General features: G+C 42.0%; 1 protein-coding gene across 1 annotated transcript; it reads right to left on the bottom strand.

The window, feature by feature from the left end:
• Window positions 1-347: 347 nt before the first annotated feature.
• On the bottom strand, window positions 348-17,400 carry si:dkey-43p13.5 (paired mesoderm homeobox protein 1). The gene is made up of 3 exons (XM_068003737.1): window positions 17,157-17,400; window positions 7,751-7,908; window positions 348-2,993 (listed from the first exon to the last, which is right to left on the bottom strand). The coding sequence occupies exons 1-3, from the start codon at window positions 17,398-17,400 to the stop codon at window positions 2,577-2,579; spliced, it is 819 nt and encodes a 272-aa protein (XP_067859838.1). The 3' UTR covers window positions 348-2,576.
• Between the last annotated feature and the right edge of the window lie 6,580 nt (window positions 17,401-23,980).

Raw genomic sequence — 23,980 nt, forward strand, 5'->3', positions numbered from 1 at the left:
TTACCTGATTGGATAATTCTCGACTGTCAGTCAAACAGCCTTTTTCTCCCCCAACTCCTGTATTTTTATAATTGAACCAGAAGCGTTCAAAGAGAATGAAAAAAACCACAATTTTTTTAATGTTCCTATGATTTTTCTCCTGGGTTTGTTCCCAGCAGTGTCCTGGAGATTAATCTTCAATTCCTGGAGACTCAAAGCCAATCCTGGAGGGATTGGCATTCCCCGGAACATAAAAACAAAAACACTAAACAGAAAATGCAACATTACAATTTATTTTATATTGTACAGAATAATACGGCCTGGAATTCACTGTGAGAAGTGACACATCTCCCTCACCCCTCCCCTCTACCTCCTCCCCTCCCCTCTCTCCCGATCCTTCCTCGAGTGGAGTTCTGCAGGGACTGGCAGCCCTCCAGCACCTCACTCAAGTGGCCATGCTTCGCGTATGAACTCCAGACCGTTAGCATCGGCCAGCTATTCGGCCACCAGAGGCATCATGGCCAAGCCTGGCCTTATCAGCCATTGACAGGCACGCACCTTCCAGCAGGGGAGGGGAGAGGGGCAATGGATAAGGTGCGGCCTGTTGCTTGTCCTGTTGAGGTCAGCTAACTCAAAAGAAAAGAAAGACTTTGCATTTATATAGCACCTTTCATGCTCTCAGGGCGTCCCAAAATGCTTTACAGCCAATGAAGTATTGTCACTGTTGTAATGTAGGAAATGCAGCCCCCAATTTTGGCACAGCAAGATCCCACAAACAGCAATGTGATAATGACCAGATAACTTTTCGAGAAGTTGGTTGAGGGATAAATATTGGCCTGAACTCCCTTACTCTTCTTTGAAAAGTGGCCATGGGATCTTTTATGTCCACTCTGAGAGGATAGACAGGGCCTTCAGTTTAGTATCTCATGCTGAAAGACAGCACCACCCTCCCTCACTGGGAGCATCAGCCTGGATTTTGTGCTCAAGTCTCTAGAGTGGGGACTTGAACCCACAACCTCCTGCTTCAGGAGCAAGAGTGCTACCCACTGAGCCACAGCCAATACACTGCACAAATCATGGATCAAACCCCACCTCTGGATGGCTGAGAATCACCCCGTGTGGTACATTGACCGACTAAAGCCAACGGGGAGTTCTGGGAGGACATTAGTAAGTCACTAGACCCTCACTCATGTGGTACATGGACTCCTTTGGTGTGCCATTACCGTGCAGATTGTGGGTTATTCCACATCCAATTCCATTTATTTTGTGGACCCTTGAACCATAAACACTGGGGGTTTTCCCCGAGCAGCTCCCCAGGCCATGGGGCATCAGACAGCGACCGAGGGCAGAGGGCACCACCTCAGCCCCAGGCTGTGAACTGCACCACAGCTTTCTAACATTTTGCTCCTTTCCCCCAAAAAAGTGAACATTTCTTTCTTGTTTATTTTTTGAATTCTCGCTGTAAGCATCTTTACTTTCCAAACCCTACGACCTGCTAAGAATCATAAACCCCTTTTGATTGGCCCTATAATCGTGCTGTGGGCCGGTGTGGCCCATGGATCTAAAATTCCTCCTTTCAGTTAAATTATTTATACTGTTACAGATCTTTCCAGTGAATATAGAAACAGTTTAGTAGCTGTTACACAGTCTGTCTGTATCGCTCACCACGTGTTACAGTCTCTGTGTGTTATACAGTCTCCCAGTATTATACAGTCTCCCTGTGTGTTACACAGTCTTCCTGTGTGTTATACAGTCTCTGAATGTGTTATACAGCCTCTCCGTGTGTTATACAGTCTCTGTATTGTACAGTGTCTCTGTGTGTTACAGTCTCTCTGTGTGTTACAGCCTCTCCGTGTGTTATACAGTCTCTGTATGGTACAGTGTCTCTGTGTGTTACAGTCTCTGTGTGTGTTACAGCCTCTCCGTGTGTTATACAGTCTCTGTATGGTACAGTGTCTCTGTGTGTTACAGTCTCTCTGTGTGTTACAGCCTCTCTGTGTGTTACAGCCTCTCCGTGTGTTATACAGTCTCTGCATTGTACAGTGTCTCTGTGAATTACAGTCTCTCTGTGTGTTACAGTCTCTCCGTGTGTTATACAGCCTCTGTGTGTTACACAGTCTCTCCGTGCGTTATACAGTCTCTCCGTGCGTTATACAGTCTCTCCGTGCGTTATACAGTCTCTCCGTGCGTTATACAGTCTCTCCGTGCGTTATACAGTCTCTCCATGCGTTATACAGTCTCTCCGTGCGTTATACAGTCTCTCCGTGCGTTATACAATCTCTCCGTGTGTTATACAGTCTCTGTATTATACAGTCTCTCCATATGTTGTATACTCTCTCTGCATTAAACACTTTATGTGTTGTATACTCTGTATTAAACACTCTGCATTTAACACTCTCCCTCTGAGTTATACAATCTCTGTATTAAACACTCTGTGTGCTTCTGTGTCAATCAGTCTCTCAGTTACACAATCTCTCTCTGTTACAAGTTCTTTCTGACGGTTGTACATCGTTCAGTGTGTCACCTTTCTCTGTATGATACAGGCGTTCAGTATTTTACAGCATGACCACTCTGTGTGCCCTTTGTTACAGATTGTATTATATGGCCTCGTCATTGGCTCCCAGCTGATCTGGAGAAGAGGATTGGGAAACAGGGAGTAGTTTAGCAGCCCCACTGTGTATCTCAGCTTCATGTTCCCGGGCTTTCGCTCGCAGTCTGGCAATGCTGCAGCTACGAATCTCCTCTGGACTAGGACTGGGGCTGGAATTGTCTCTAATTCCCTGAACCACTGTCCGGAAAGGGGGGGCGACCAGGACCTCCTCTCCCTCGGCTTGGGATCCGGGCCAGGGGTAGCTGGCCCTCTCTGTCTTGTGGTTGACGGGCTGGCCCTCCAGAGGGTGGCATTTCTCCTCCTCGGGACAGACGTTGGGCTCTTGGTCTCTGCTCTTCTCCGCAGTTCTACCCTGGAGCTTTAGCTGGCGCCTCATCTTAGCTCTGCGATTCTGGAACCAAACCTGTGGAAAAAATCCCTCAGTCAATTGCCTTATCATTCAGCCGGGCAGGGAGGTAAAGCTCCCTTTTTTATATTGTACTCCCAGCGCAGTACCGAGGGAGTGCTGCACTGTCGGAGGAGACGTTAAACCGAGGCCCTGTCTGCCCTCTCAGGTGGACATAAAAGATCCCACGGCCACTATTTCAAAGAAGAGCAGGGGAGTTCTTGTCCTGGGAAATATTTATCCCTCAACCAACATCACTAAAACAGATTATCTGGTCATTATCTCATTGCTGTTTCTGGGATCTTGCTGTGCTCAAAATGGCTGCCACATTTTCCAATAGTGACTACACTTCAAAAAGTGCTTAATTGGCTGTGAAGCACTTTGGGACATCCTGAGTTCTTGAAAGGCGCTATATAAATGCAAGCCCTTTCCTTTCCTTTAATTGGCTTTTGGCCCTTTTCCCTTTTTCCTACTTCCTCTCTGAAAGAACTGACTCCTGCCTTAGCTCTGGTTCCAGAGACCTCTGTCATTGTCCATTGGCTTCTCCAAGTGTGTATTATTCACATGTCAGCCTAGACAGTGAGTGTGTGCAGGGACTGGGGATGGGGGATGGAGCGGGGTCATTACAGCATTACAACAGATCCTCACCCGATGTCCATACTTTGCGTCAGGAGGTAACGATCAGGAGCAGGAAACCGAGCTGACCACTTCCTTCCCAGACCACTGAGGCCTCAACATAGAAAAATCTCAAGAGCAGTAAAGAATACAGGGATATCTAGTCTGTCTTCTGGCATCCTACAAGTTGGAAGCAATGTTGTGTTTCTCTTCAAGATACTTGTCCAACTTGACCTTGAGGAGAAGATCGAAGCTATTTGGATCTCTTCAAGGCCAAGTATAGAATCATAGAATCATAGAAGTTACAACATGGAAACAGGCCCTTCGGCCCAACATGTCCATGTCGCCCAGTTTATACCACTAAGCTAGTCCCAATTGCCTGCACTTGGCCCATATCCCTCTATACCCATCTTACCCATGTAACTGTCCAAATGCTTTTTAAAAGACAAAATTGTACCCGCCTCTACTACTGCCTCTGGCAGCTCGTTCCAGACACTCACCACCCTTTGAGTGAAAAAATTGCCCCTCTGGACCCTTTTGTATCTCTCCCCTCTCACCTTAAATCTATGCCCCCTCGTTATAGACTCCTTGGAGCAAAGGCAGGTAAATGGAGTTGAGGTGCAGCTCAGCGATGATCTAACTGAATGGCAGAATAGACTTGAGGGGCTGAATGGCCTCCTCCTCTTCCTAATGTTCCTATTTTCCTACTTGTCCCTATTAACCCCTCCCCCCACCTGGTGAGGTATTCCAAAGACCGACCACTATCTCTGTGGAGTTATGGTTTTCTTGCATCCTTCCTGAATCTTCAACTTACTCTCAAGTCTCTTGTTTTAATTTCCTGTCCCACATGAAGTATCCCCGATGGGCCCTCTACATCCCTGGGCTGTATTAGTTTGCAAACCTCAGTCATACCCGCCTCGGTCTTCTCCTCTCCAACAAGAAGAGTCCGACCTCTGTGAGCCCACCCTCATTACGTTTTATTCTCTAATCCCCTTAATCATTCTGGTAGCTCTTTACCTTTTCAAACTCAGAGAGTACCAGCCTGAACTAGCTTGCAAGCAAACAGGAGTGTCAGAATGTATTGGGGGGGTGGGGGAGAGTGTCAGAATGTATTGGGGGGGTGGGGGAGAGTGTCAGAATGTATTGGGGGGGTGGGGGAGAGTGTCAGAATGTATTGGGGGGGTGGGGGAGAGTGTCAGAATGTATTGGGGGGGTGGGGGAGAGTGTCAGAATGTATTGGGGGGGTGGGGGAGAGTGTCAGGATGTATTGGGGGGGGTGGGGGAGAGTGTCAGAATGTATTGGGGGGGGTGGGGGAGAGTGTCAGAATGTATTGGGGGGGTGGGGGAGAGTGTCAGAATGTATTGGGGGGGTGGGGGAGAGTGTCAGGATGTATTGGGGGGGTGGGGGAGAGTGTCAGGATGTATTGGGGGGTGGGGGAGAGTGTCAGGATATATTGGGGGGTGGGGGAGAGTGTCAGGATGAATTGGGTGGGTGGGGGAGAGTGTCAGGGTATATTGGGGGGTGGGGGAGAGTGTCAGGATGTATTGGGTGGGTGGGGGAGAGTGTCAGGATGTATGGGGGGGTGGGGGAGAGTGTCAGGATGAATTGGGTGGGTGGGGGGAGAGTGTCAGGAAGTATTGGGGGGGTGGGGGGAGTGTGTCAGGTTGTATTGGGGGGGGTGGGAATGGTGGGGGGGTGGGGGAGAGTGTCAGGATGTATTGGGGGTGGGGGAGAGTGTCAGGATGAATTGGGTGGGTGGGGGGAGAGTGTCAGGAAGTATTGGGGGGGTGGGGGGAGTGTGTCAAGTTGTATTGGGGGGGTGGGAATGGTGGGGGGGTGGGGGAGTGTGTCAGGTTGAATTGGGGGGGACTCTAATCACAGTCTCATTTTACTAATAGTCTGGACGGTTCAGAAAAATCCCAAAGTAAAATGACAAACAGAAATAAATGTTTTTAAAAATTGTCATAACATTGAATCAAACTGTAATTTAAGGAGCTTTCGAACAAGGAGCATGATCCTGCAGGTCCTCACTGTAACCTGATCGCTGCACTTTTTAATTAACTTCATAACCTACTAAAATATTGAAACATTTAACAATAGAAACAGATTGTATAAAACATTGATACATTGGCACCAAAAGTTCCTCTTTCCCCCTGTTCTCCCTCAAACATATTCTTTCGTTCACCTTCAACACTTCATATCGTCTCTCGAATACACTCCCTCACACTCACACTCCCTCTCACACACACACTCCCTCACACTCACACTCCCTCACACACACACTCCCTCACACACACACTCCCTCACACACACACTCCCTCACACTCACACTCCCTCACACTCACACTCCCTCACACTCACACTCCCTCACACTCACACTCCCTCACACTCCCTCACACTCCCTCACACTCCCTCTCACACACACTCCCTCACACTCACACTCCCTCACACTCACACTCCCTCACACTCACACTCCCTCACACTCACACTCCCTCACACTCACACTCCCTCACACTCACACTCCCTCACACTCACACTCCCTCACACTCCCTCACACACACACACTCCCTCACACTCACACACTCCCTCTCACACACACACTCCCTCTCACACACACACTCACTCTCACTCACACTCACTCACACTCACACTCACACTCCCTCTCACACACTCACTCACACTCACTCACACTCACTCACACTCACACTCACTCACTCACACTCACACTCACACAAACACTCCCTCACTCACACTCACACAAACACTCCCTCACTCACACTCACACACACTCCCTCCCACACTCACACTCCCTCCCACACTCACACTCCCTCCCACACTCACACTCCCTCCCACACTCACACTCCCTCCCACACTCACACTCCCTCCCACACTCCCTCACACACTCACTCACACACTCACTCACACACTCCCTCACACTCACACTCCCTCACACGAACACTCCCTCACACGAACACTCCCTCACACGCACACTCCCTCACACGCACACTCCCTCACACGCACACTCCCTCACACGCACACTCCCTCACACGCACACTCCCTCACACGCACACTCCCTCACACGCACACTCCCTCACACGCACACTCCCTCCCACACACTCACCCTCTGGCACACACTCACCCTCTGGCACACACTCCCTCACACGCACTTTCCCTCACATGTACACTCCCTCACACGCACTTTCCCTCACACGTACACTCCCTCACACGTACACTCCCTCACACGCGCTCACCCACTGACACACACTCCCTCACACATACACTCCCTCACGCGGACACCCCCTCACTCACACTCCCTCACATGCACTGACCCTCTGACACACTCTCCCTCACATGCTACCTCCCACTCTCCCTCCCACTCACTCTCCCTCCCGTACACTCTCCCTCCCGTACACTCTCCCTCACACATACACTCACTCACACATACACTCACTCTCTGACACACTCTCCCTCATACACAATCTCCCACTCTTCCTCACTCACACTCCCTCACACTCACTCTCCATCACATGCACACTCCCTCCCACGAACTCTCCCGCACTCTCACTCCCTCACACGCACCAACCCTCTCACACACTCTCCCTCACATGCTATCTCCCACTCTCCCTCCCACCCACTCTCCCTCTGACACACTCTCCCTCACACACAATCTCCCACTCTCCCTCACTCACACTCCCTCACAAGCACTCTTCCTCACATGCACTCTCCCGCATACACATTCTCCCTCTCACAGACACTCCCTCTCACAGACACTCCCTCTCACAGACACTCCCTCTCACAGACACTCCCTCTCACAGACACTCCCTCTCACAGACACTCCCTCTCACAGACACTCCCTCTCACAGACACTCCCTCTCACAGACACTCCCTCTCACAGACACTCCCTCTCACAGACACTCCCTCTCACAGACACTCCCTCACACAGACACTCCCTCACACTCACTCTCCCTCACACTCACTCTCCCTCACACTCACTCTCACTCTCCCACTCTCTCATACATTTACTCTTTATTCTCTTCAGCTACACCCTCTCTGTCCTTCCACACAAAATGTAATCACTCACTCCCATTTATGCCCTCTCTTCTACACACACACACACACACTTCCTAATTATACTGTTGAATGTTTTTGTTAGCGGTACCTGTACTCTGGCCTCGATGAGGTCCAATCTGAGTGCCAGGGCCTCTCTCATGAAGATGTCTGGATACTGAGTTGTCTCAAATGCTTTCTCCAGCTCCTCCAGCTGCCAGCTGCTGTAGTTAGCACGCGCTCGTCGCTGCTTCACCGGCTTTGACTCATCTGAACCGCAAAAATCACAAAAGAAAATAAAGATTTCAGTAGCAACTCATCACATCCTCGGGCTGTCCCAAAGCACCTTTACAACCAATGAATAATCTTTGATGTGCGGTCACTGTTATGCAGTCAACCATGGCAGACAGTTTGAATGCAGCAAGATGTCATAAAGAGCAAAGTTCATCTGCTTTCGGTGCTGTTGGTTTAGGGAAGAATGTTGGCCCGGACACCAGGATTTCTTCAAATAATGTCACAGGACCTTTTACATCCCCGTGGACTGGCAGAGGGTTTAACATCTCATTCTAAAGACACCACTTCTGACAAAACAACACTCCTCCATTACTACACTGGAGTGTCAGCCGAGTATGGTGTAAAATGCAGCCATAACTAAAAGAACAAGACATATAGAACAATGAACATTTATTTAATAGAAAACAAGTAAAACTGACAGAGCAAGAAACAAAATATATACCAGATTAAAAAGAAACAGCAGGAAATAAAACATAAAACAGACAAAGCACACAGTGTGAGAAATAAAATATAAAACAGATAAAGCACACAGTGTGAGAAATAAAACATAAAACAGACAAAGCACACAGAGTGAGAAATAAAACATAAAACAGACAAAGCACACAGAGTGAGAAATAAAATATAAAACAGACAAAGCACACAGAGTGAGAAATAAAACATAAAACAGACAAAGCACACAGAGTGAGAAATAAAATATAAAACAGACAAAGCACACAGAGTGAGAAATAAAATATAAAACAGACAAAGCACACAGTGGGAGAAATAAAATATAAAACAGATAAAGCACACAGAGTGAGAAATAAAACATAAAACAGACAAAGCACACAGAGTGAGAAATAAAATATAAAACAGACAAAGCACACAGAGTGAGAAATAAAATATAAAACAGACAAAGCACACAGTGTGAGAAATAAAATATAAAACAGACAAAGCACACAGAGTGAGAAATAAAATATAAAACAGACAAAGTACACTGGGGGCTAAATTGAGCTGCGTAGCGGCATTGTGTAGGCTATACGCGGTCTCTTAAGGACCCAAAATTGCATCCGAGGTATGCGCGCACACTTCCGGCGTGAGGTGCACATCGCGCCATGTCAGTAAAGGCTTTTGCGCACACGCACTTAACGAACACCAGCAGCATGTAAAGTAGGGAGATTTTGCGGTAGATCAGTGTGCAACACTGATTTAAAGGGACCACTGCAATTTTGGAACTCCACGCTCCAGCCTCGCACAGCTGAACAGGTTTTAAACGGCATGGAGGAACCAGCCCCCCCTCCCTGCCCCCACCACTATTTAAAGGGATCATGTTGGAGTTACAGGTTCGTTGCTGGATTATTGCTTTTGGCTGCTGATGTATGTGTACCTGTTTTTGGAGGTCTCCTATACTTGAATACTAGGACGAGGGAACATGGCCTAAAAATTAGAGCCAGGACTTTCAGGAGTGAAGTTAGGAAACACTTCTACACACAAAGGGTGGTAGAAGTTTCGAACTCTCTTCTGCAAACGGCAGGTGATGCTGGCTCAATTAATTTTAAAACTGAGATTGATAGATTTTTGTTAACCAAAGGTATTAAGGGATATGGGACTAAGACGGATATATGGAGTTAGGTCACAGATCAGCCATGATCTCATTGAATGGTGGAACAGGCTCGAGGGGCTAAATGGCCCACTCCTGTTCCTATCTTCCTATGTTCCTATATTAAAGTTTCAATACTCTACAAGAAGTGGGCTGGCAGACAGGCAACAGCGTAAGCACTGGCAGAGTGGTGGGGTGGGTCAGGATTGCTGTCCTCCTAAGGGAGCACAGCAGGTTCATGTTCCATGGAGCCGCTGCCGTTTGCTGCCTTCTGTTATGCACCACCTTCTGCAAGAAAGCGGGAAGTGTGTTGGTGAGTGTCCTGCAAGATGTTTGGGTGATGTAGCTGTCATGGTTAAATAGCTGCCAGTGTGTGCGACCTGTGAGTTTTGGGTGTGCGGCTTGCAACAGTGGTAATGTGCGAGGGTGAGAGGAAGCATCTGATTGGAAGAGTTGCATACTGATTGAAAGAGTTTGTTGGTAGGTGGGTGATGGGTGTGGTGTAGTGCTGAGCCGCCTTTACTCAATATTTTGAAGGAACTCAATAGTTTATAAACATAAGGACAGGGCCTGCGTCTGTATTTTAAGTGTGCAATTTCTGATCTCTGTTGAGACCCATATCTTATATTTTGAAAATATAAGAGTCCCTCAAACTTTGAGCAGCCCAGTTGTTGCTGATTAAAATTCCAGAGTTCCCATCATCACCATGCTTCACCATACTGCAGCACAGATTCCCTTCACCATTGACTTTCACCGCTTCCTGCAGCCACAGCACACCTTCCCTTTAAGAGGTGCAGACTACCCATAAATGGGGCTAGCCACTCGCAATATCTGGGCCCCCTGTAGGTGAACAGCCACTCAACAGCGCAGGGAGGGCTGGCAACAGGCAGCAATCATGTAAAACAGCAGGCAGCATGAATGTTACGTGCTGCCTGCATCTCAATGATCGGGCGCAGGTTAATCTCGCACCGCGATTCCTGTGCCCGTTTTCGGGGGTTAACCAATTTAACCCCCATAGTGTGAGAAATAAAATAAAAAACAGACAAAGCATTTAGTATGAAAAATAAAATATAAAAAGGATAAATTACACAGTGTAAGAAATAAAATATAAAACAGATAAAGCACACAGTGTGAGAAATAAAATATAAAAAAGATAAAGCACACAGTGTGAGAAATAAAATATAAAACAGATAAAGCACACAGTGTGAGAAATAAAATATAAAACAGACAAAGCACACAGTGTGAGAAATAAAATATGAAACTGATAAAGCACACAGTGTGAGAAATAAAATATAAATCAGATAAAGCACACAGTGTGAGAAATAAAATATAAAACAGACAAAGCACACAGTGGGAGAAATAAAATATAAAACAGATAAAGCACACAGTGTGAAAAATAAAATATAAAGCAGACAAAGCACACAGTGTGAGAAATAAAATATAAAACAGACAAAGCACACAGTGTGAGAAATAAAATATAAAACAGATAAAGCACACAGTGTGAGAAATAAAATATAAAACAGACAAAGCACACAGTGTGAGAAATAAAATATAAAACAGATAAAGCACACAGTGTGAAAAATAAAATATAAAACAGACAAAGCACACAGTGGGAGAAATAAAATATAAAACAGATAAAGCACACAGTGTGAGAAATAAAATATAAAACAGATAAAGCACACAGTGTGAGAAATAAAATATAAAACAGATAAAGCACACAGTGTGAGAAATAAAATATAAAACAGATATAAAACCCAGAGTGAGAAACTTATTGTAAATCAGATAAAATGCACAGGGGTAGACTGATTTTGTGCAATAACTTAAAACGGGTGATAGCGAATCAGCAGTCCGTTTTACATCTCTCCCCATTTTGATTTCCGTGGATGTAAGACTTTACAGAGGTGTAAAACAGGCCACCAATTCCCTATCACTCATTTTACACTATCGCACAAAGTCAAAATCTACCCCACGGTGCCAAAAATAAATTATAAAAACAGATGAAACACACAGAGCTTGAAATAAAATGTAGAACACATAAAACATAGCGCAAGAAATAAAATATTAAACACATAAAACACAAGAACAACTATTAAAATATGAAACAGCTAAAACACATAACCATCAATAAAATATAAAATAGATCAAACATTTAGACCAAGAAATTAAATATAAAACAGATAAAATGCACAGAAAAACAAAGTAAATATAAAACAGATAATGCACACAGGAAAATAAATTAAATATTTAGAACAAGAAATTAAATATAAAATACGCCACACAGAGTAAAAAATAAAATGTAAAACGGATAAAACATGCAAAACAATAAATAAAATAAAAGGACAGGAAAAACTTAAATATAAATAAGCTAAACACACAGAACCATAAATAAATATAAAATAGATAATATGCAGAACAAGTGATAAAATATGACCAGATAAAGCACAGAATAACATTTAAAAATAAAATCTAAAAGACAAACTACACAGAGCATCAAGTAAATCATTTAAACAAATAAAACAGAGACCAAGTCAAGTAAATACAGCATGAGAAATAAAATTCAATATAGATAAAACACACAGTGCAACAAATAACTCAGAAAACAGGATTAACAGAGAGAATAAAATGAAAACAGATAAAACACACAGCGCAAAAAAACTAAAATAGATAACTCACTCAGCAATAAACTATCAAGCAGATAAATCACACAGAACAGAAAATAAAATATAAAACAAAAGCAAAGACTAGTAAACTTTAAGATAAAACACAAAGAGCAAGACATGATACAAACAGATTTTAAAAATTGCAACAAATAAAATCTAAAACAGATAAACACACAAAGCAAGAAATAAAATATAAAACAAACAGGCAAAAAATAAAATATAAAACAAATAAAATGCACAAAGCAATAAATATAATATAAATTTAGGAAAACACACAGATCAAGGCAAAACAGATTAAACAGAACAGGAAAGAAACAAGAAAGAAATGATGAAGGAGGAAAATTGATAAATCACAGTGATCATACCATAAAACAGATAAAAGAATACAAAATAAAATCTAAAACATATAGAACAAGAAATAAAATATGAAACACATAGAAAACGTAAATCAAGTATTAATGTATAAAATAGATAAAACACAGCGATCAAAGCATAATATATAAAACAGAGTAAACATGCAAACAAGAAATAAACTACATTACAGATGAAGTATTAAACATAATATGCTCTGTGCAAGAAATAATATAAACTAAAGATAAAACTGTCAGAACAGGAAATAAAATATAAAATGAATTAAAGTGATAGAACAACTAATAAAATATAAAACAGTTAGAGCAAGAAACAAAGTATACAACAGATAAAGTACACAGAGCAAGAAATTAAATAAACAACAGATAAAGCACACAGAGCAAGAAATATATTATAAACAGATAAAGCACACAGAGCAAGAAATAAAATATACAATAGATAAAGGGACACAGAGCAAGACATATATCATAAACAGATAAAGCACACAGAGAAAGAAATATATTATAAACAGTTAAAGCACACAGATCAAGACATATTATAAACAGATAAAGCAAGGAGCATGCAATAAAGTATGCAACAGGCAAAATGAACAGTGTAAGAAATAAGGTACAAGACAGATAAAACACAGAGCATATAATAAAATATAAAACAGATATAAACACTTCACAAAAAATAAAAAACAAAACTTATAATATTCTCTCTGTCAGAAATGAAATATACCAGAGATAAAACACTTGGCACAGGAAATAAAATATAAAATGAATTTTAAAAATAGAGCAACTGATAAAATCTAAAGAGCAAGAAATAAAATATACAACAGGTAAAGAATAGAGCATGAAGTACAATATGCAGCAGATAAAATGAGCAGAGCAAGAAATAAACTGCAATATAGATAAAACACAGATCATATCATAAAATATAAAACATGCAAAACAAATTGAACAAATAAGGAACATATAAAATCAATAAAATACACAGAGCAAATAATTAAATAGAAAACAGACAAAACAGGAAACAAAATACAAATGAGAGAAAACAAAATGACATAAAAAACAGAACATGAAATAAAATATAAAACAGATAAAATACACACACCAAGAAATGAATTCTACAGCACTTATGTCACATGCAGCAAGTAATAAAATATAAAACACATTGGAGATGAAATCCATCTTGGGCGATAACAAATTGAAAGCATGTTTTACACCTGTCCTGATTTTTTTCTATTGAAATCAGTGGAAAAGATAATCAGGTGGGAAGTAAAATGGGTGGCCAAATCACTATCGCACATTTTGCACTACTTCCCAGGATGAATTTCACTCCCATTAAACTTGCACAGCAATAAATAAAACATGAAAGTGGTAGCACATGTACAGCAATCAATGAATTCTAAGGAAGATAAAGACACAGGTAAGAAATAAAATATAAAACAGATAAAGCACACAGAGCAAGATACAATACACAAAAGAGACCAACAGATAAAACAAACAGAATAACTAATATACAAAATAGATAAAAGTACACAGAGTAAATAATAAAATAGGAAACAGATAAACAGGCAAAGTAATAAATGAAATCTAACACAAATAAACCATGCAGAATTAGCAATAAAATATAAAATACATAAAACTCATGGACCAATAAATAAAACAAAAAAGACCACACTGAGCAATAAATGAATTTTAAAACATATAAACCACACAAAGCAAGCAATAAACTCTAAAATACATGGAACAATAAAATATAAAAGAGATGAAACACACAGAACAAGTAATAAAATGTAAAACAGATAAATATGCAGAGCATTAAATGAATTTAAAAACTGATAAAACACACAAAACAAATTCTAAAACAGTAAACAACCAGGTAAGAAACAAAATATAAAACAGATAAAACATGCAGATTAATAAAATCTAAAATAGATAAAATGTGCAAAGCAGTAAATTAAGTTGAAGCCAGTCGTTCACAGGTGGAATAAAAAATAAAATGTAAAACAAATAGAGAACCAGAAATAAAAAGTAGAACAGATAAAACACAGAGAAGTAAATATAACAACAAATCGAAAAGGAACACACGACTGCAGCCATGAAGTGATTGTATCGATGTAACTGTTGTAGATTTGATATGTAGACAGGTATATAAGGAGCTGGATTTGACCAATCTTCCCATGTGATTGTATTAGAATGAAGGGCTGGACATCTACTAGTGCTGAGGACCCTTATTACCTTTTAGTTTCCTTATTAACAACTTTCTGGGAATGGATTCGATCGCGGGACCTTCCCTGGTCGGTATCAGTGAGGAGCTCACAGGGAGTAAGTAGGGTGATAGTCCGGGCGATTCATCGGTTCTCCTAACTCTCACAACCACTGCAATTTTTATTAAAGTTCACTAAACTCCGGGTGAACAAATCAGTGAACTGATCTACAATGGATAAACCTCCAAGTCTCTCCTATAATTAACCCCCTCCCACACACACACTGTGTATGTTTATGTATAGAAAATCTGATACTATTCAACATTCAACTTTCAAAGTCTCGATCAAACAACGTTTTGTTTTGAGCTGAAAATGTCGATATAATTTGAAAGGCCGCAGAACTCGCTCTGCTTCTCTCTGGTCGTTGCCTCGGTTTTAGTGAATGTTCCTCTCGTTCTTTCAGACTTCATTTACTTTCCTTTTCTCTACTTGTCCTTCGCTCTGTTCATTCTCCTCTCTATCACATGTCGTGCCCTCTATCTCCAATTGGTCTCACATTTTTTTCTTTTCTCTCCTACCTCACTTTTCTCGGTAAAGCTCTCTCTTTCTCTTTGACTATCTCTCACTCCCTCTCTCACACTTTCTCTCCCACGTTTTCTCTATCAAACATACTTTAGTTCATCATTATTCAGTCTGTCACATGGACCATCTCTATTTTCTCTTTTGCTTTGTTAATTCTGCCAAACACATTTCCCTCTAATTCCTTTTGCTTTCTTTCACATTCCCTCTCTGTCACATCTTTCTCTCTGTCACACATTCCTTCTCTCACATATACACTTATATTCCAACTCTCACACACATAGTCCATCTCTCACACACACATATACACATATTCCATCTCTCTTCCTTTCACTCTCACATGCACACATATTCCTTCTTTCTCTCACATACACATACATGTTCCATCTCACACATATTCCCTTTCTCTCACATACACATACATGTTCCATCTCACACATATTCCATCTCTCTTTCTCTCACTCTTTCTCACATAGGAACATAGGAACAGGAGAAGGCCATTCAGCCCCTTGATCCTGTTCTGCCATTCAATTAGATCATGCCTTAACTCAATCTCAGTTTTGAAATGTTCAATTCACCCCCAGTTTCAACCGCTTTTTGAGGGAGACAGTTCCAGATTTCCACTACCCTTTGTGTGAAGAAGTGCTTCCTGATATCACCTCTGAATGGCCTAGCTCTAATTTTAAGGTTATGCCCCCATGTTCTGAACTCTCCCACCAGAGGAAATAGTTTCCCTCTATCTACCTTATCAAATCCTTTAATCATTTTAAACACTTTGATTAGATCACCCCTTAGTCTTCTATATTCAAGGGAATACAAGCCTGGTCTATGCAACCTGTCCTCGTAATTTAACCCTTTTAACCCCGGTATCATTCTGGTGAATCTGCGCTGCACCCACTCCAAGGCCAATATATTCTCCTGAGGTGCGGTGCCCAGAACTGAATGCAGTCTCCAATGGGGTCTAACCAGAGCTCTGTACACTGTAACATAACTTCCAACCATTTGTATTCCAGCCCTCTTGAGATAAAGGCCAACATTCCATTAGCCTTTTTATAATTATTTTCTGTACCTGTCCACTAGATTTTAGTGATTTCTGTACTTGGACCCCTAAATCTCTCTCTTCATCCACAGTTTCTAGCTTCTCGCCATTTAGAAAATACTCTGATCTATCTTTCTTAGATCCAAAGTGGATGACCTCACACTTTCCCACATTGAACTCCATCTGCCACAGTATTGCCCACTCACTTAATCTAGCAATGTCTCTTTGCAACTTTTTGCTCCCATCTACACTATTTACTGTGCCACTTAACTCAGTGTCATCAGCAAGTTTAAATATTAGGCTCTCTATTCCTTCTTCCAAGTCATTTATAAATATAGTGAAAAGCTGCAGCCCAGTACAGACCCTTGAGGGACACCACTAGTCACATCCTGCCAATTTGAGTACATGCCCTTTATCCCTACTCTCTGTCTTCTACCTTCTAACCAATTCCCTATCCAAGCCAATAGGTTGCCTCCAATTCCATGCGGTCTCACTTTTTTTAACAGTCTCTTATGTGGAACCTTGTCGAATACCTTCTGGAAATCCATATAAACTACATCCATAGACACTAATCTCCCATACACACATTTTACATCTCTCTCTCATACAAATATATTCCATCTCTTTCACACACACGCATAATCCATCTTTCACTGTCTCTTACATACATCTTCCTTTTATCTCACACACACATATTCCATCTCTCTCTTTCACACACACACACACACTTTCCATCTCTCTATCTCTCTCACACACACGCTTTCCATCTCTCTCTTTCACACACACACACTGTTCTCCCTCTCTTACCGGAGTATTCCGACACCCCGGCCAGTCCTGCCGCCTGCGTGGCCAACATCAGAGCCTGTTTGCAGGGATCCGGCGGCACGTAGCTTTGGAGCAGCTCATAGCTGAAGATGGGAGCGGGAGGCAAGAGCACGTTAGTGAGCGGGGACGAGCCGATCCGTGCCGGGAAAGCCGGGCAGATGTGGGCAGTGTGATGAGAGAATATCCCTGGCGGAATCGGAGGCAGTAAATGGCCGGGACGGAACATGCTGGAGGGGTGCAGAGTCTCACCTGCAGACAGGTGTGTGTGAGCTGGCGGGACTGAAACTCACCTGAAACTCACTAACAAAAAACTCCCTCTGAAATCACGTCATCCTGAGACTCAGCACCTCTGACAGACTTCAAAGTAAAGTCTTCAATCAGCTCGGAACAGGCTGAGGGGCTTGAGTTTCTCTGTCAATATCCCAAGCCTTCATCTCCAGGCATTGCACTGACCCACACAGCGGCCCCTTTACTCGGATCCAGTGACTTTTTAAAAAGGCAAATGTGTGTCTGTCTCACGGCGAAGGGAATCCCACATCCTCCCCTCTGCAGTGGGAGCACTCCTAGCATCGCCCCTTCGCCAACCAACGCCTTCACACCTGGCTGTCCGACCAAAGCAAGTCCAGAACATTTATTCCAGCCTTTGAGATATTACCTGGGTCATTCTGAGACTGCAGGTCCCGCAGATAACCGCTCCTTTCCACCTCTTAGACTCGATCCAGAACAAACCGTGCCTATCCAAGTTATCCTATCCACACCAGATTTATTCCATCCATACTGAATTTATTCTATCCATGCCAAATTTATTCTACCCACACCAGATTCATTTCACCCATACCAAATTTATTCTAACCATGCCAAATTCATTTTACCCATACCAAATTTACTTTACCCATGCCAAATTTATTGTACCCATGCCAAATTTATTGTACCCATGCCAAATGTATCTTACCTAAGCCAGGTTTATTTTACCCATGCCAAATTTATTTTACCCATGCCAAATTTATTTTACCTAAGCCAGGTTTATTTTACCCATGCCAAATTTATTTTACCTAAGCCAGGTTTATTTTACCCATGCCAAATTTATTTTACCCATGCCAAATTTATTTTACCTAAGCCAGGTTTATTTTACCCATGCCAAATTTATTTTACCTAAGCTAGGTTTATTTTACCCATGCCAAATTTATTTTACCCATGCCAAATTTATTTTACCTAAGCCAGGTTTATTTTACCCATGCCAAATTTATTTTACCTAAGCTAGGTTTATTTTACCCATGCCAAATTTATTTTACCCATGCCAAATTTATTTTACCTAAGCCAGGTTTATTTTACCCATGCCAAATTTATTCTACTCATGCCAAATTTATTTTACCTAAGCCAGGTTTATTTTACCCATGCCAAATTTATTCTACTCATGCCAAATTTATTTTACCCATGCCAAATTTATTCTACTCATGCCAAATTTATTATACCTATGCCAAATTTATTCTACTCATGCTAAATTTATTTTACCCATGCCAAATGTATCTTACCCATGCCAAATTTATTTTACCTAAGCCAGGTTTATTCTATCCATGCCAAATGTATCTTACCCAATGCCAAATTTATTCCACTCATGCCAAACTTATTTTATCTAAGCCAGGTTTATTTTACCCATGCCAAATGCATTTTACCCATGCCAAAGTTATTCTATTTGTGCCAAATTTATTTTATCCATGCCAGGTTCGTTCTACCCATGCCAAATGTGTTGTAACTATGGCAGATTTTTTTCGAACCTATGCCAAGTTTACTATCACTGTGTCAGATTCATTTTACCCATGCCAGGTTTACTCTATGCACGCTAGATTTATTTTACCCATTATGGATTTAACCATAGAACTTCGCAGTACAGGAGGCCATTCGGGCCATTGTATCTGTGCCAGTTCTTTGCTGGAACAATCCAAAACTAATCCCAGTGCCAGATTTATTCTACCAATGCCAGGTTTATTTATCAGTACCAAATTTAATCTATAAGGTGTCAGCCTTGGCTCAGTGGGTAGCACTCTCGCCTCTGAGTCAGAAGGTCGTAGGTTCAAGTTCCATTCTAGAGGCTCGAGCACATAATCCAAGCTGACAGTCCCAGTGCAGTACTGACAGAACGCTGCACTGTCCGAGGGGCTGTTTCTCAGATGAGATGTTAAACCGAGGCCCCATCTGCCCTCTCAGGTGGATGTAACTGATCCTATGGCACTATTTGAAGAAGAGCAGGGGAGTTCTCCCCACTGTCCTGGCCAATATTTATCCCTCAACCACCATCACTAAAAAAATAGATTATCTGGTAATTATCTCATTGCTGTTTGTGGGATCTTGCTGTGCACAAATTGGTTGCTGCATTTCCTACATTACAACAGTGACTACAGTTCAAAATACTTCATTGGTTGCAAAGCACTTTGGGATGTCCTGAGGTCGTGAAAGGTGCTATATAAATGCAAGTTCTTTCTATCCTGGCCAGCTTCATTCTATCTGTGCTAGCATCTGCAGAGATCTGCTTATTAACTTCTGAACAATGTTTGCATTTTTAATGTTAGGAGGCAGATGATTGAAACAATATTAACAGTTACCTCTCAGCTAGCATTAAAAAGATTACAAATTAAGTGTAAAACGTTCCCAGTTGGATTCACACCAGATTGTAGTTACACTGCATGGCCAAGTGTTGTGAGACTGCTAGGTCTTGGATTCAGTTTTGCATTTCTTCCCATGATAGTCGACAATCATATTACTGATCTGACCCATGAGCTATCTGACCAGTTTCAGTAAAAGATTTATAATGTATCAGATTGTAATGTATCGGAATTATAATGTATCAGATTATAATGTATTAATTAATAATATCAGATTATAATGTATTAGATTAATAATATCAGATTGAAATGTATTCGATTTATAATATCAGATTTATAAAGTATCAGATTGTAATATATTAGATCTATAATATATCAGATTTACAATGTATCAGATTTCTGATGTCAGTTTTTTGAAATATCGGACTGAAATAGATCATATTATATACGCGATTTTACATTGTTACATTTGTAACGTATCCGATTTGTAATGAATTCGGATGTATTATTTCCCCTTGCCGCCAGCTGTTGTTTCTCTTTTCCAATGCCTCGACCATTTACGATCAGACAACTTGAGAGAGCGGCCCGTGAATAAATATAGTGGTTCGTACAGGGGCAGGGAGATTTAATGACTGTTACTGAGGTTTTACTGTCCAATATTAGATAGGCTTATTTGAAATCCAATCCTCACCTTAAACGGCCCTCGATGTAAATGTTATTATTGGATGAACTACATGTTTTAAACCATTATTTTGAAAAGTACAACAAATAGAATTATAGATTTAAATCACAAATAAAATACTGGGAACGGATCACGGTTAGGGACATGCTGGAGGTACAAACATTATGAAATAAAAGTTCAAATAACAAACACGCTGTGTTTACAACATGACTTTTCTCAGTGACGTATACTCCCACCAATATCTTTTCCACCTTCGGTTAATTCTCACTGCTTACCCGTCCTGTCAGTGTAGGCGGTCGGGCTCTTCTCTTTGTTTTGTTTGTGGCTTGTGATTATTTTTTGTGTGTGTCCGTTCAGACTCGAGTTGAAAGTCAGCCTCGCCTCCCTCTAGCCCGCAGACTGCAGGGTCGGTGTGTCTGTTTGTCTGGCGAGTAAACAAAAGCAGGGAGATGTTATCGAGTTAATTGAGGGTTAAATTAAATAAAATCGCTCCCGTTAAACTACTGTCAAACTGCAACTTTGAAAGGTAAACCCAGAGACATCATTTCTTTAAACTGGATACGTCCCAACGCAAACAAACCGTCATGTATTGATTTTTAGTGAATCTCTCTGTTCTGCAACTTTCAGAAACACTAACTTTACTGATTTCATTCCTAAATGACGCGGTATTTTCCAATTGAAGGCGTAGCTTTGTATTAGAACTCTGTACTTTCTAAACTGTACACAATACAAATCAGATCACCCAGCACAACACATTTAAACACAGAGTGGGTATTGTTTGTTGATTAAGAGTGGAGAGTAGGCACTGTCCAGTATAATTTACTGAATATTATTTGGCAGCTTATCAAATCTGCAAACAGGAGCTCCTCTGTTTACTTGTTAATGAATTCATCTGTTCATATTTGAGACTTGATCTTAAATATATATTGTGGCATAACAGCAAACCAATCTAGCTCATGGACCAAATCACCAGATAATTACAGATCAGGGACGCCATTGCACCCATCTTAATTCAATAATCCAAAAGCACCCTGCAGTTCCCCTCCCCTCACAACATCCAATTGTCTCCTAAATGATTCCAGGGCTTTTCCTCCACTACCCTATCCGGGCCACTCCATGTAATGATTGCTGTTTGTGTGAAGAACAGTTTCCTGATATCTGTCCTAAATTTGCTTTCACCAGTTTGAACCTGTGTCCCCTTATCCTAGTCTTGCAGTTTACTTCAGGTAATATTCCGGATTTACCTTCTGCAAACCCATAACTGTCATATCCTAACTCGCACCAAGTCCTGTTCACCCTGTGTTCACTGACCTACATTGGCTCCTGGTCTGCCAATGGCTCGATTTTAAAATTCTCCATCCTTGTTTTCAAATCCTTCCATGGCCTTGCTCCCTACCCCCCATCTCTGTAATCTCCTCCAGTCCCACAACCCTCCGAGATCTCTGTGTTCCTCCAATTCTGGCCTCTTGCGCATTCCCGATTTTCATCGTTCCACCATTGGCGACCATGCCTTCAGCCACCTAGGCCTTAAGCTCTGGAATTCCCACCTCTCTTAAGATGCTCCTTAAAACCTACCTCTTTGACCAAGCTTTTGGTCACTTGTCCTAATATCTGCTTACGTGGCTCGGTGTTGAATTTTGTTTGATAATCGCTTTTGTGAGTGCTACATTAAAGGCGCTATATAAATGCAAGTTGTTGTAGTACCTGAAGACCTCAAGTTTCTAATAGCTCAGTCTTCAAACACCAGAGATCAGTCTCATCTCTGGACTGCCCCCGCTGCTTAAACGTCTCCCTTCTGTGTTGACAACCAGAAGTGGACACAGTTCCCAAGATGCATTCTGACCAGAGCACTGTACATTTTGATCATGACTTCCTCTGACTTATATTCAACTCTTTTGGTTATGATTAGTGGCATTGTGAATGGGGAATGATTTGAATTAACAGATTAAAGGGGCACTACCTGAATTAAAATCAGTAAATATTTCCTACCTTTGTGGAGGGCAAAGAGGCAGAGCAGACAGGTGTTAATTTTGTCCTGATGAGGTCCCAATACTAGTGTATAGGTGGCTATGCTTTTTTGTCTCTATGGGCTGTTTAGGTGCATTCCATGGAACCTTGGGGGAGGCATATATAAAGTTTAAATCCATGTTCCCAATCTATCTGAAGTTGCTGTTACCAGCATATCTTGGTGTTCTGATGTAAGGTTTGTCCACCAGTGAGGCACTGTCCAATATAACTTACAGGAACGATATCAGAAGTTTCTTCACAGAAAAAGTGATCAACATGTTGATTGGACTTCCAGATGGAGTAGAGGAGGCCAAAGCCCTGGAATTATTTTAAAGTATTAAGTACATCCCTCTGCTGTGCACTCCCCCCCCATCCCACCCCCCGCTCCCCATATTAACATTGGTGATGTGCATTCAGCCACCTAGGCCCCCTGCTCCAATTCCCTCTCTAAACCCCTCCGCCCTCTCTCTCCTCCTTTAAGATCCTCCTTAAAATTTACCTCTTTGACCAAGCTTTTTGTCACCCCTTTTAATCTCTCCTCCTTTGGCTCAGTGTCTTTATGAAGCACTTTGGGACATTTTTCTATGCTAAAGGTGCTACATAAATGCAAATTGTTGTTTTCTAATTTCCAGCAGCCGGTAAGAATTATAAGGCATATTGTTACTGAGTTGCCTGACCTTCAAGGGACAGATTGCCAGGGCTCGGGGGTGGGGGTGGGGTTGTTTTACACAGCCTGGTTGAAACAGCAATTGTCCAAGACTGATGTCTGTGCATTAATGGTTACAAGTGTGACAAAAATGTAGTCCTTTCGTTTGCCTAGATTGGGCTGGGTGGCTGCCCCTTTAAATCCAGTCAGGACACGTGAAGAGATTAAAGGCAGCTGTAGTTTAAGAGAAAACCATGTCCAGACCAAATCCAATATCAATGTTGTGATGATGTTTTGAATTGGTATTTTAGAAATCTAGGCTTGAGTGGGGAAATCAAGCTATGAGCAAACACAGGCTGTGTGATTTGTTCAGTTAAATGTACACCAGCCAATTATTTTTGAACGCAAGTGTCATTTTTGAAAGGCACTGTGACCAATGAAAGTTTATATAAGTGGTTGGACTCCGTTCAGTAAGCTGAATTCGTAGGAAATAGTCAAACTGATTGGAATTTCCACAACAACAAAAACTTGTATTTATTTACAAACAGACAAAATTGACGGGCAGGAAAAGACCAGCTGGTCCATCAAGCCTGTCCCACACCATGATGGCCAGAGCATCATGACTAGATACTTCCTCCCTCCCATGACCTCCCCCTCCCCCACCTCACACCCAACCCCCCCCCCCCCCCCCCGCACCCATGTAATCTCCTGAGAGAGGCAAAAAACAGAAAAAAAAACCAGAGCCAATAAGGGAAAAATACTCTGTAAAATTCCTCTCCAACTCCCTCAGGCAATCGAGACCAGTCCAGGAGATCGCATGGACCAAGTGTTATCTATAAAGACACTTACCCTCTGTATGATGTGATCTCTG

This window comes from Heptranchias perlo, chromosome 22 (assembly GCF_035084215.1).
Source record: "Heptranchias perlo isolate sHepPer1 chromosome 22, sHepPer1.hap1, whole genome shotgun sequence".
NCBI lineage: Eukaryota > Metazoa > Chordata > Chondrichthyes > Hexanchiformes > Hexanchidae > Heptranchias > Heptranchias perlo.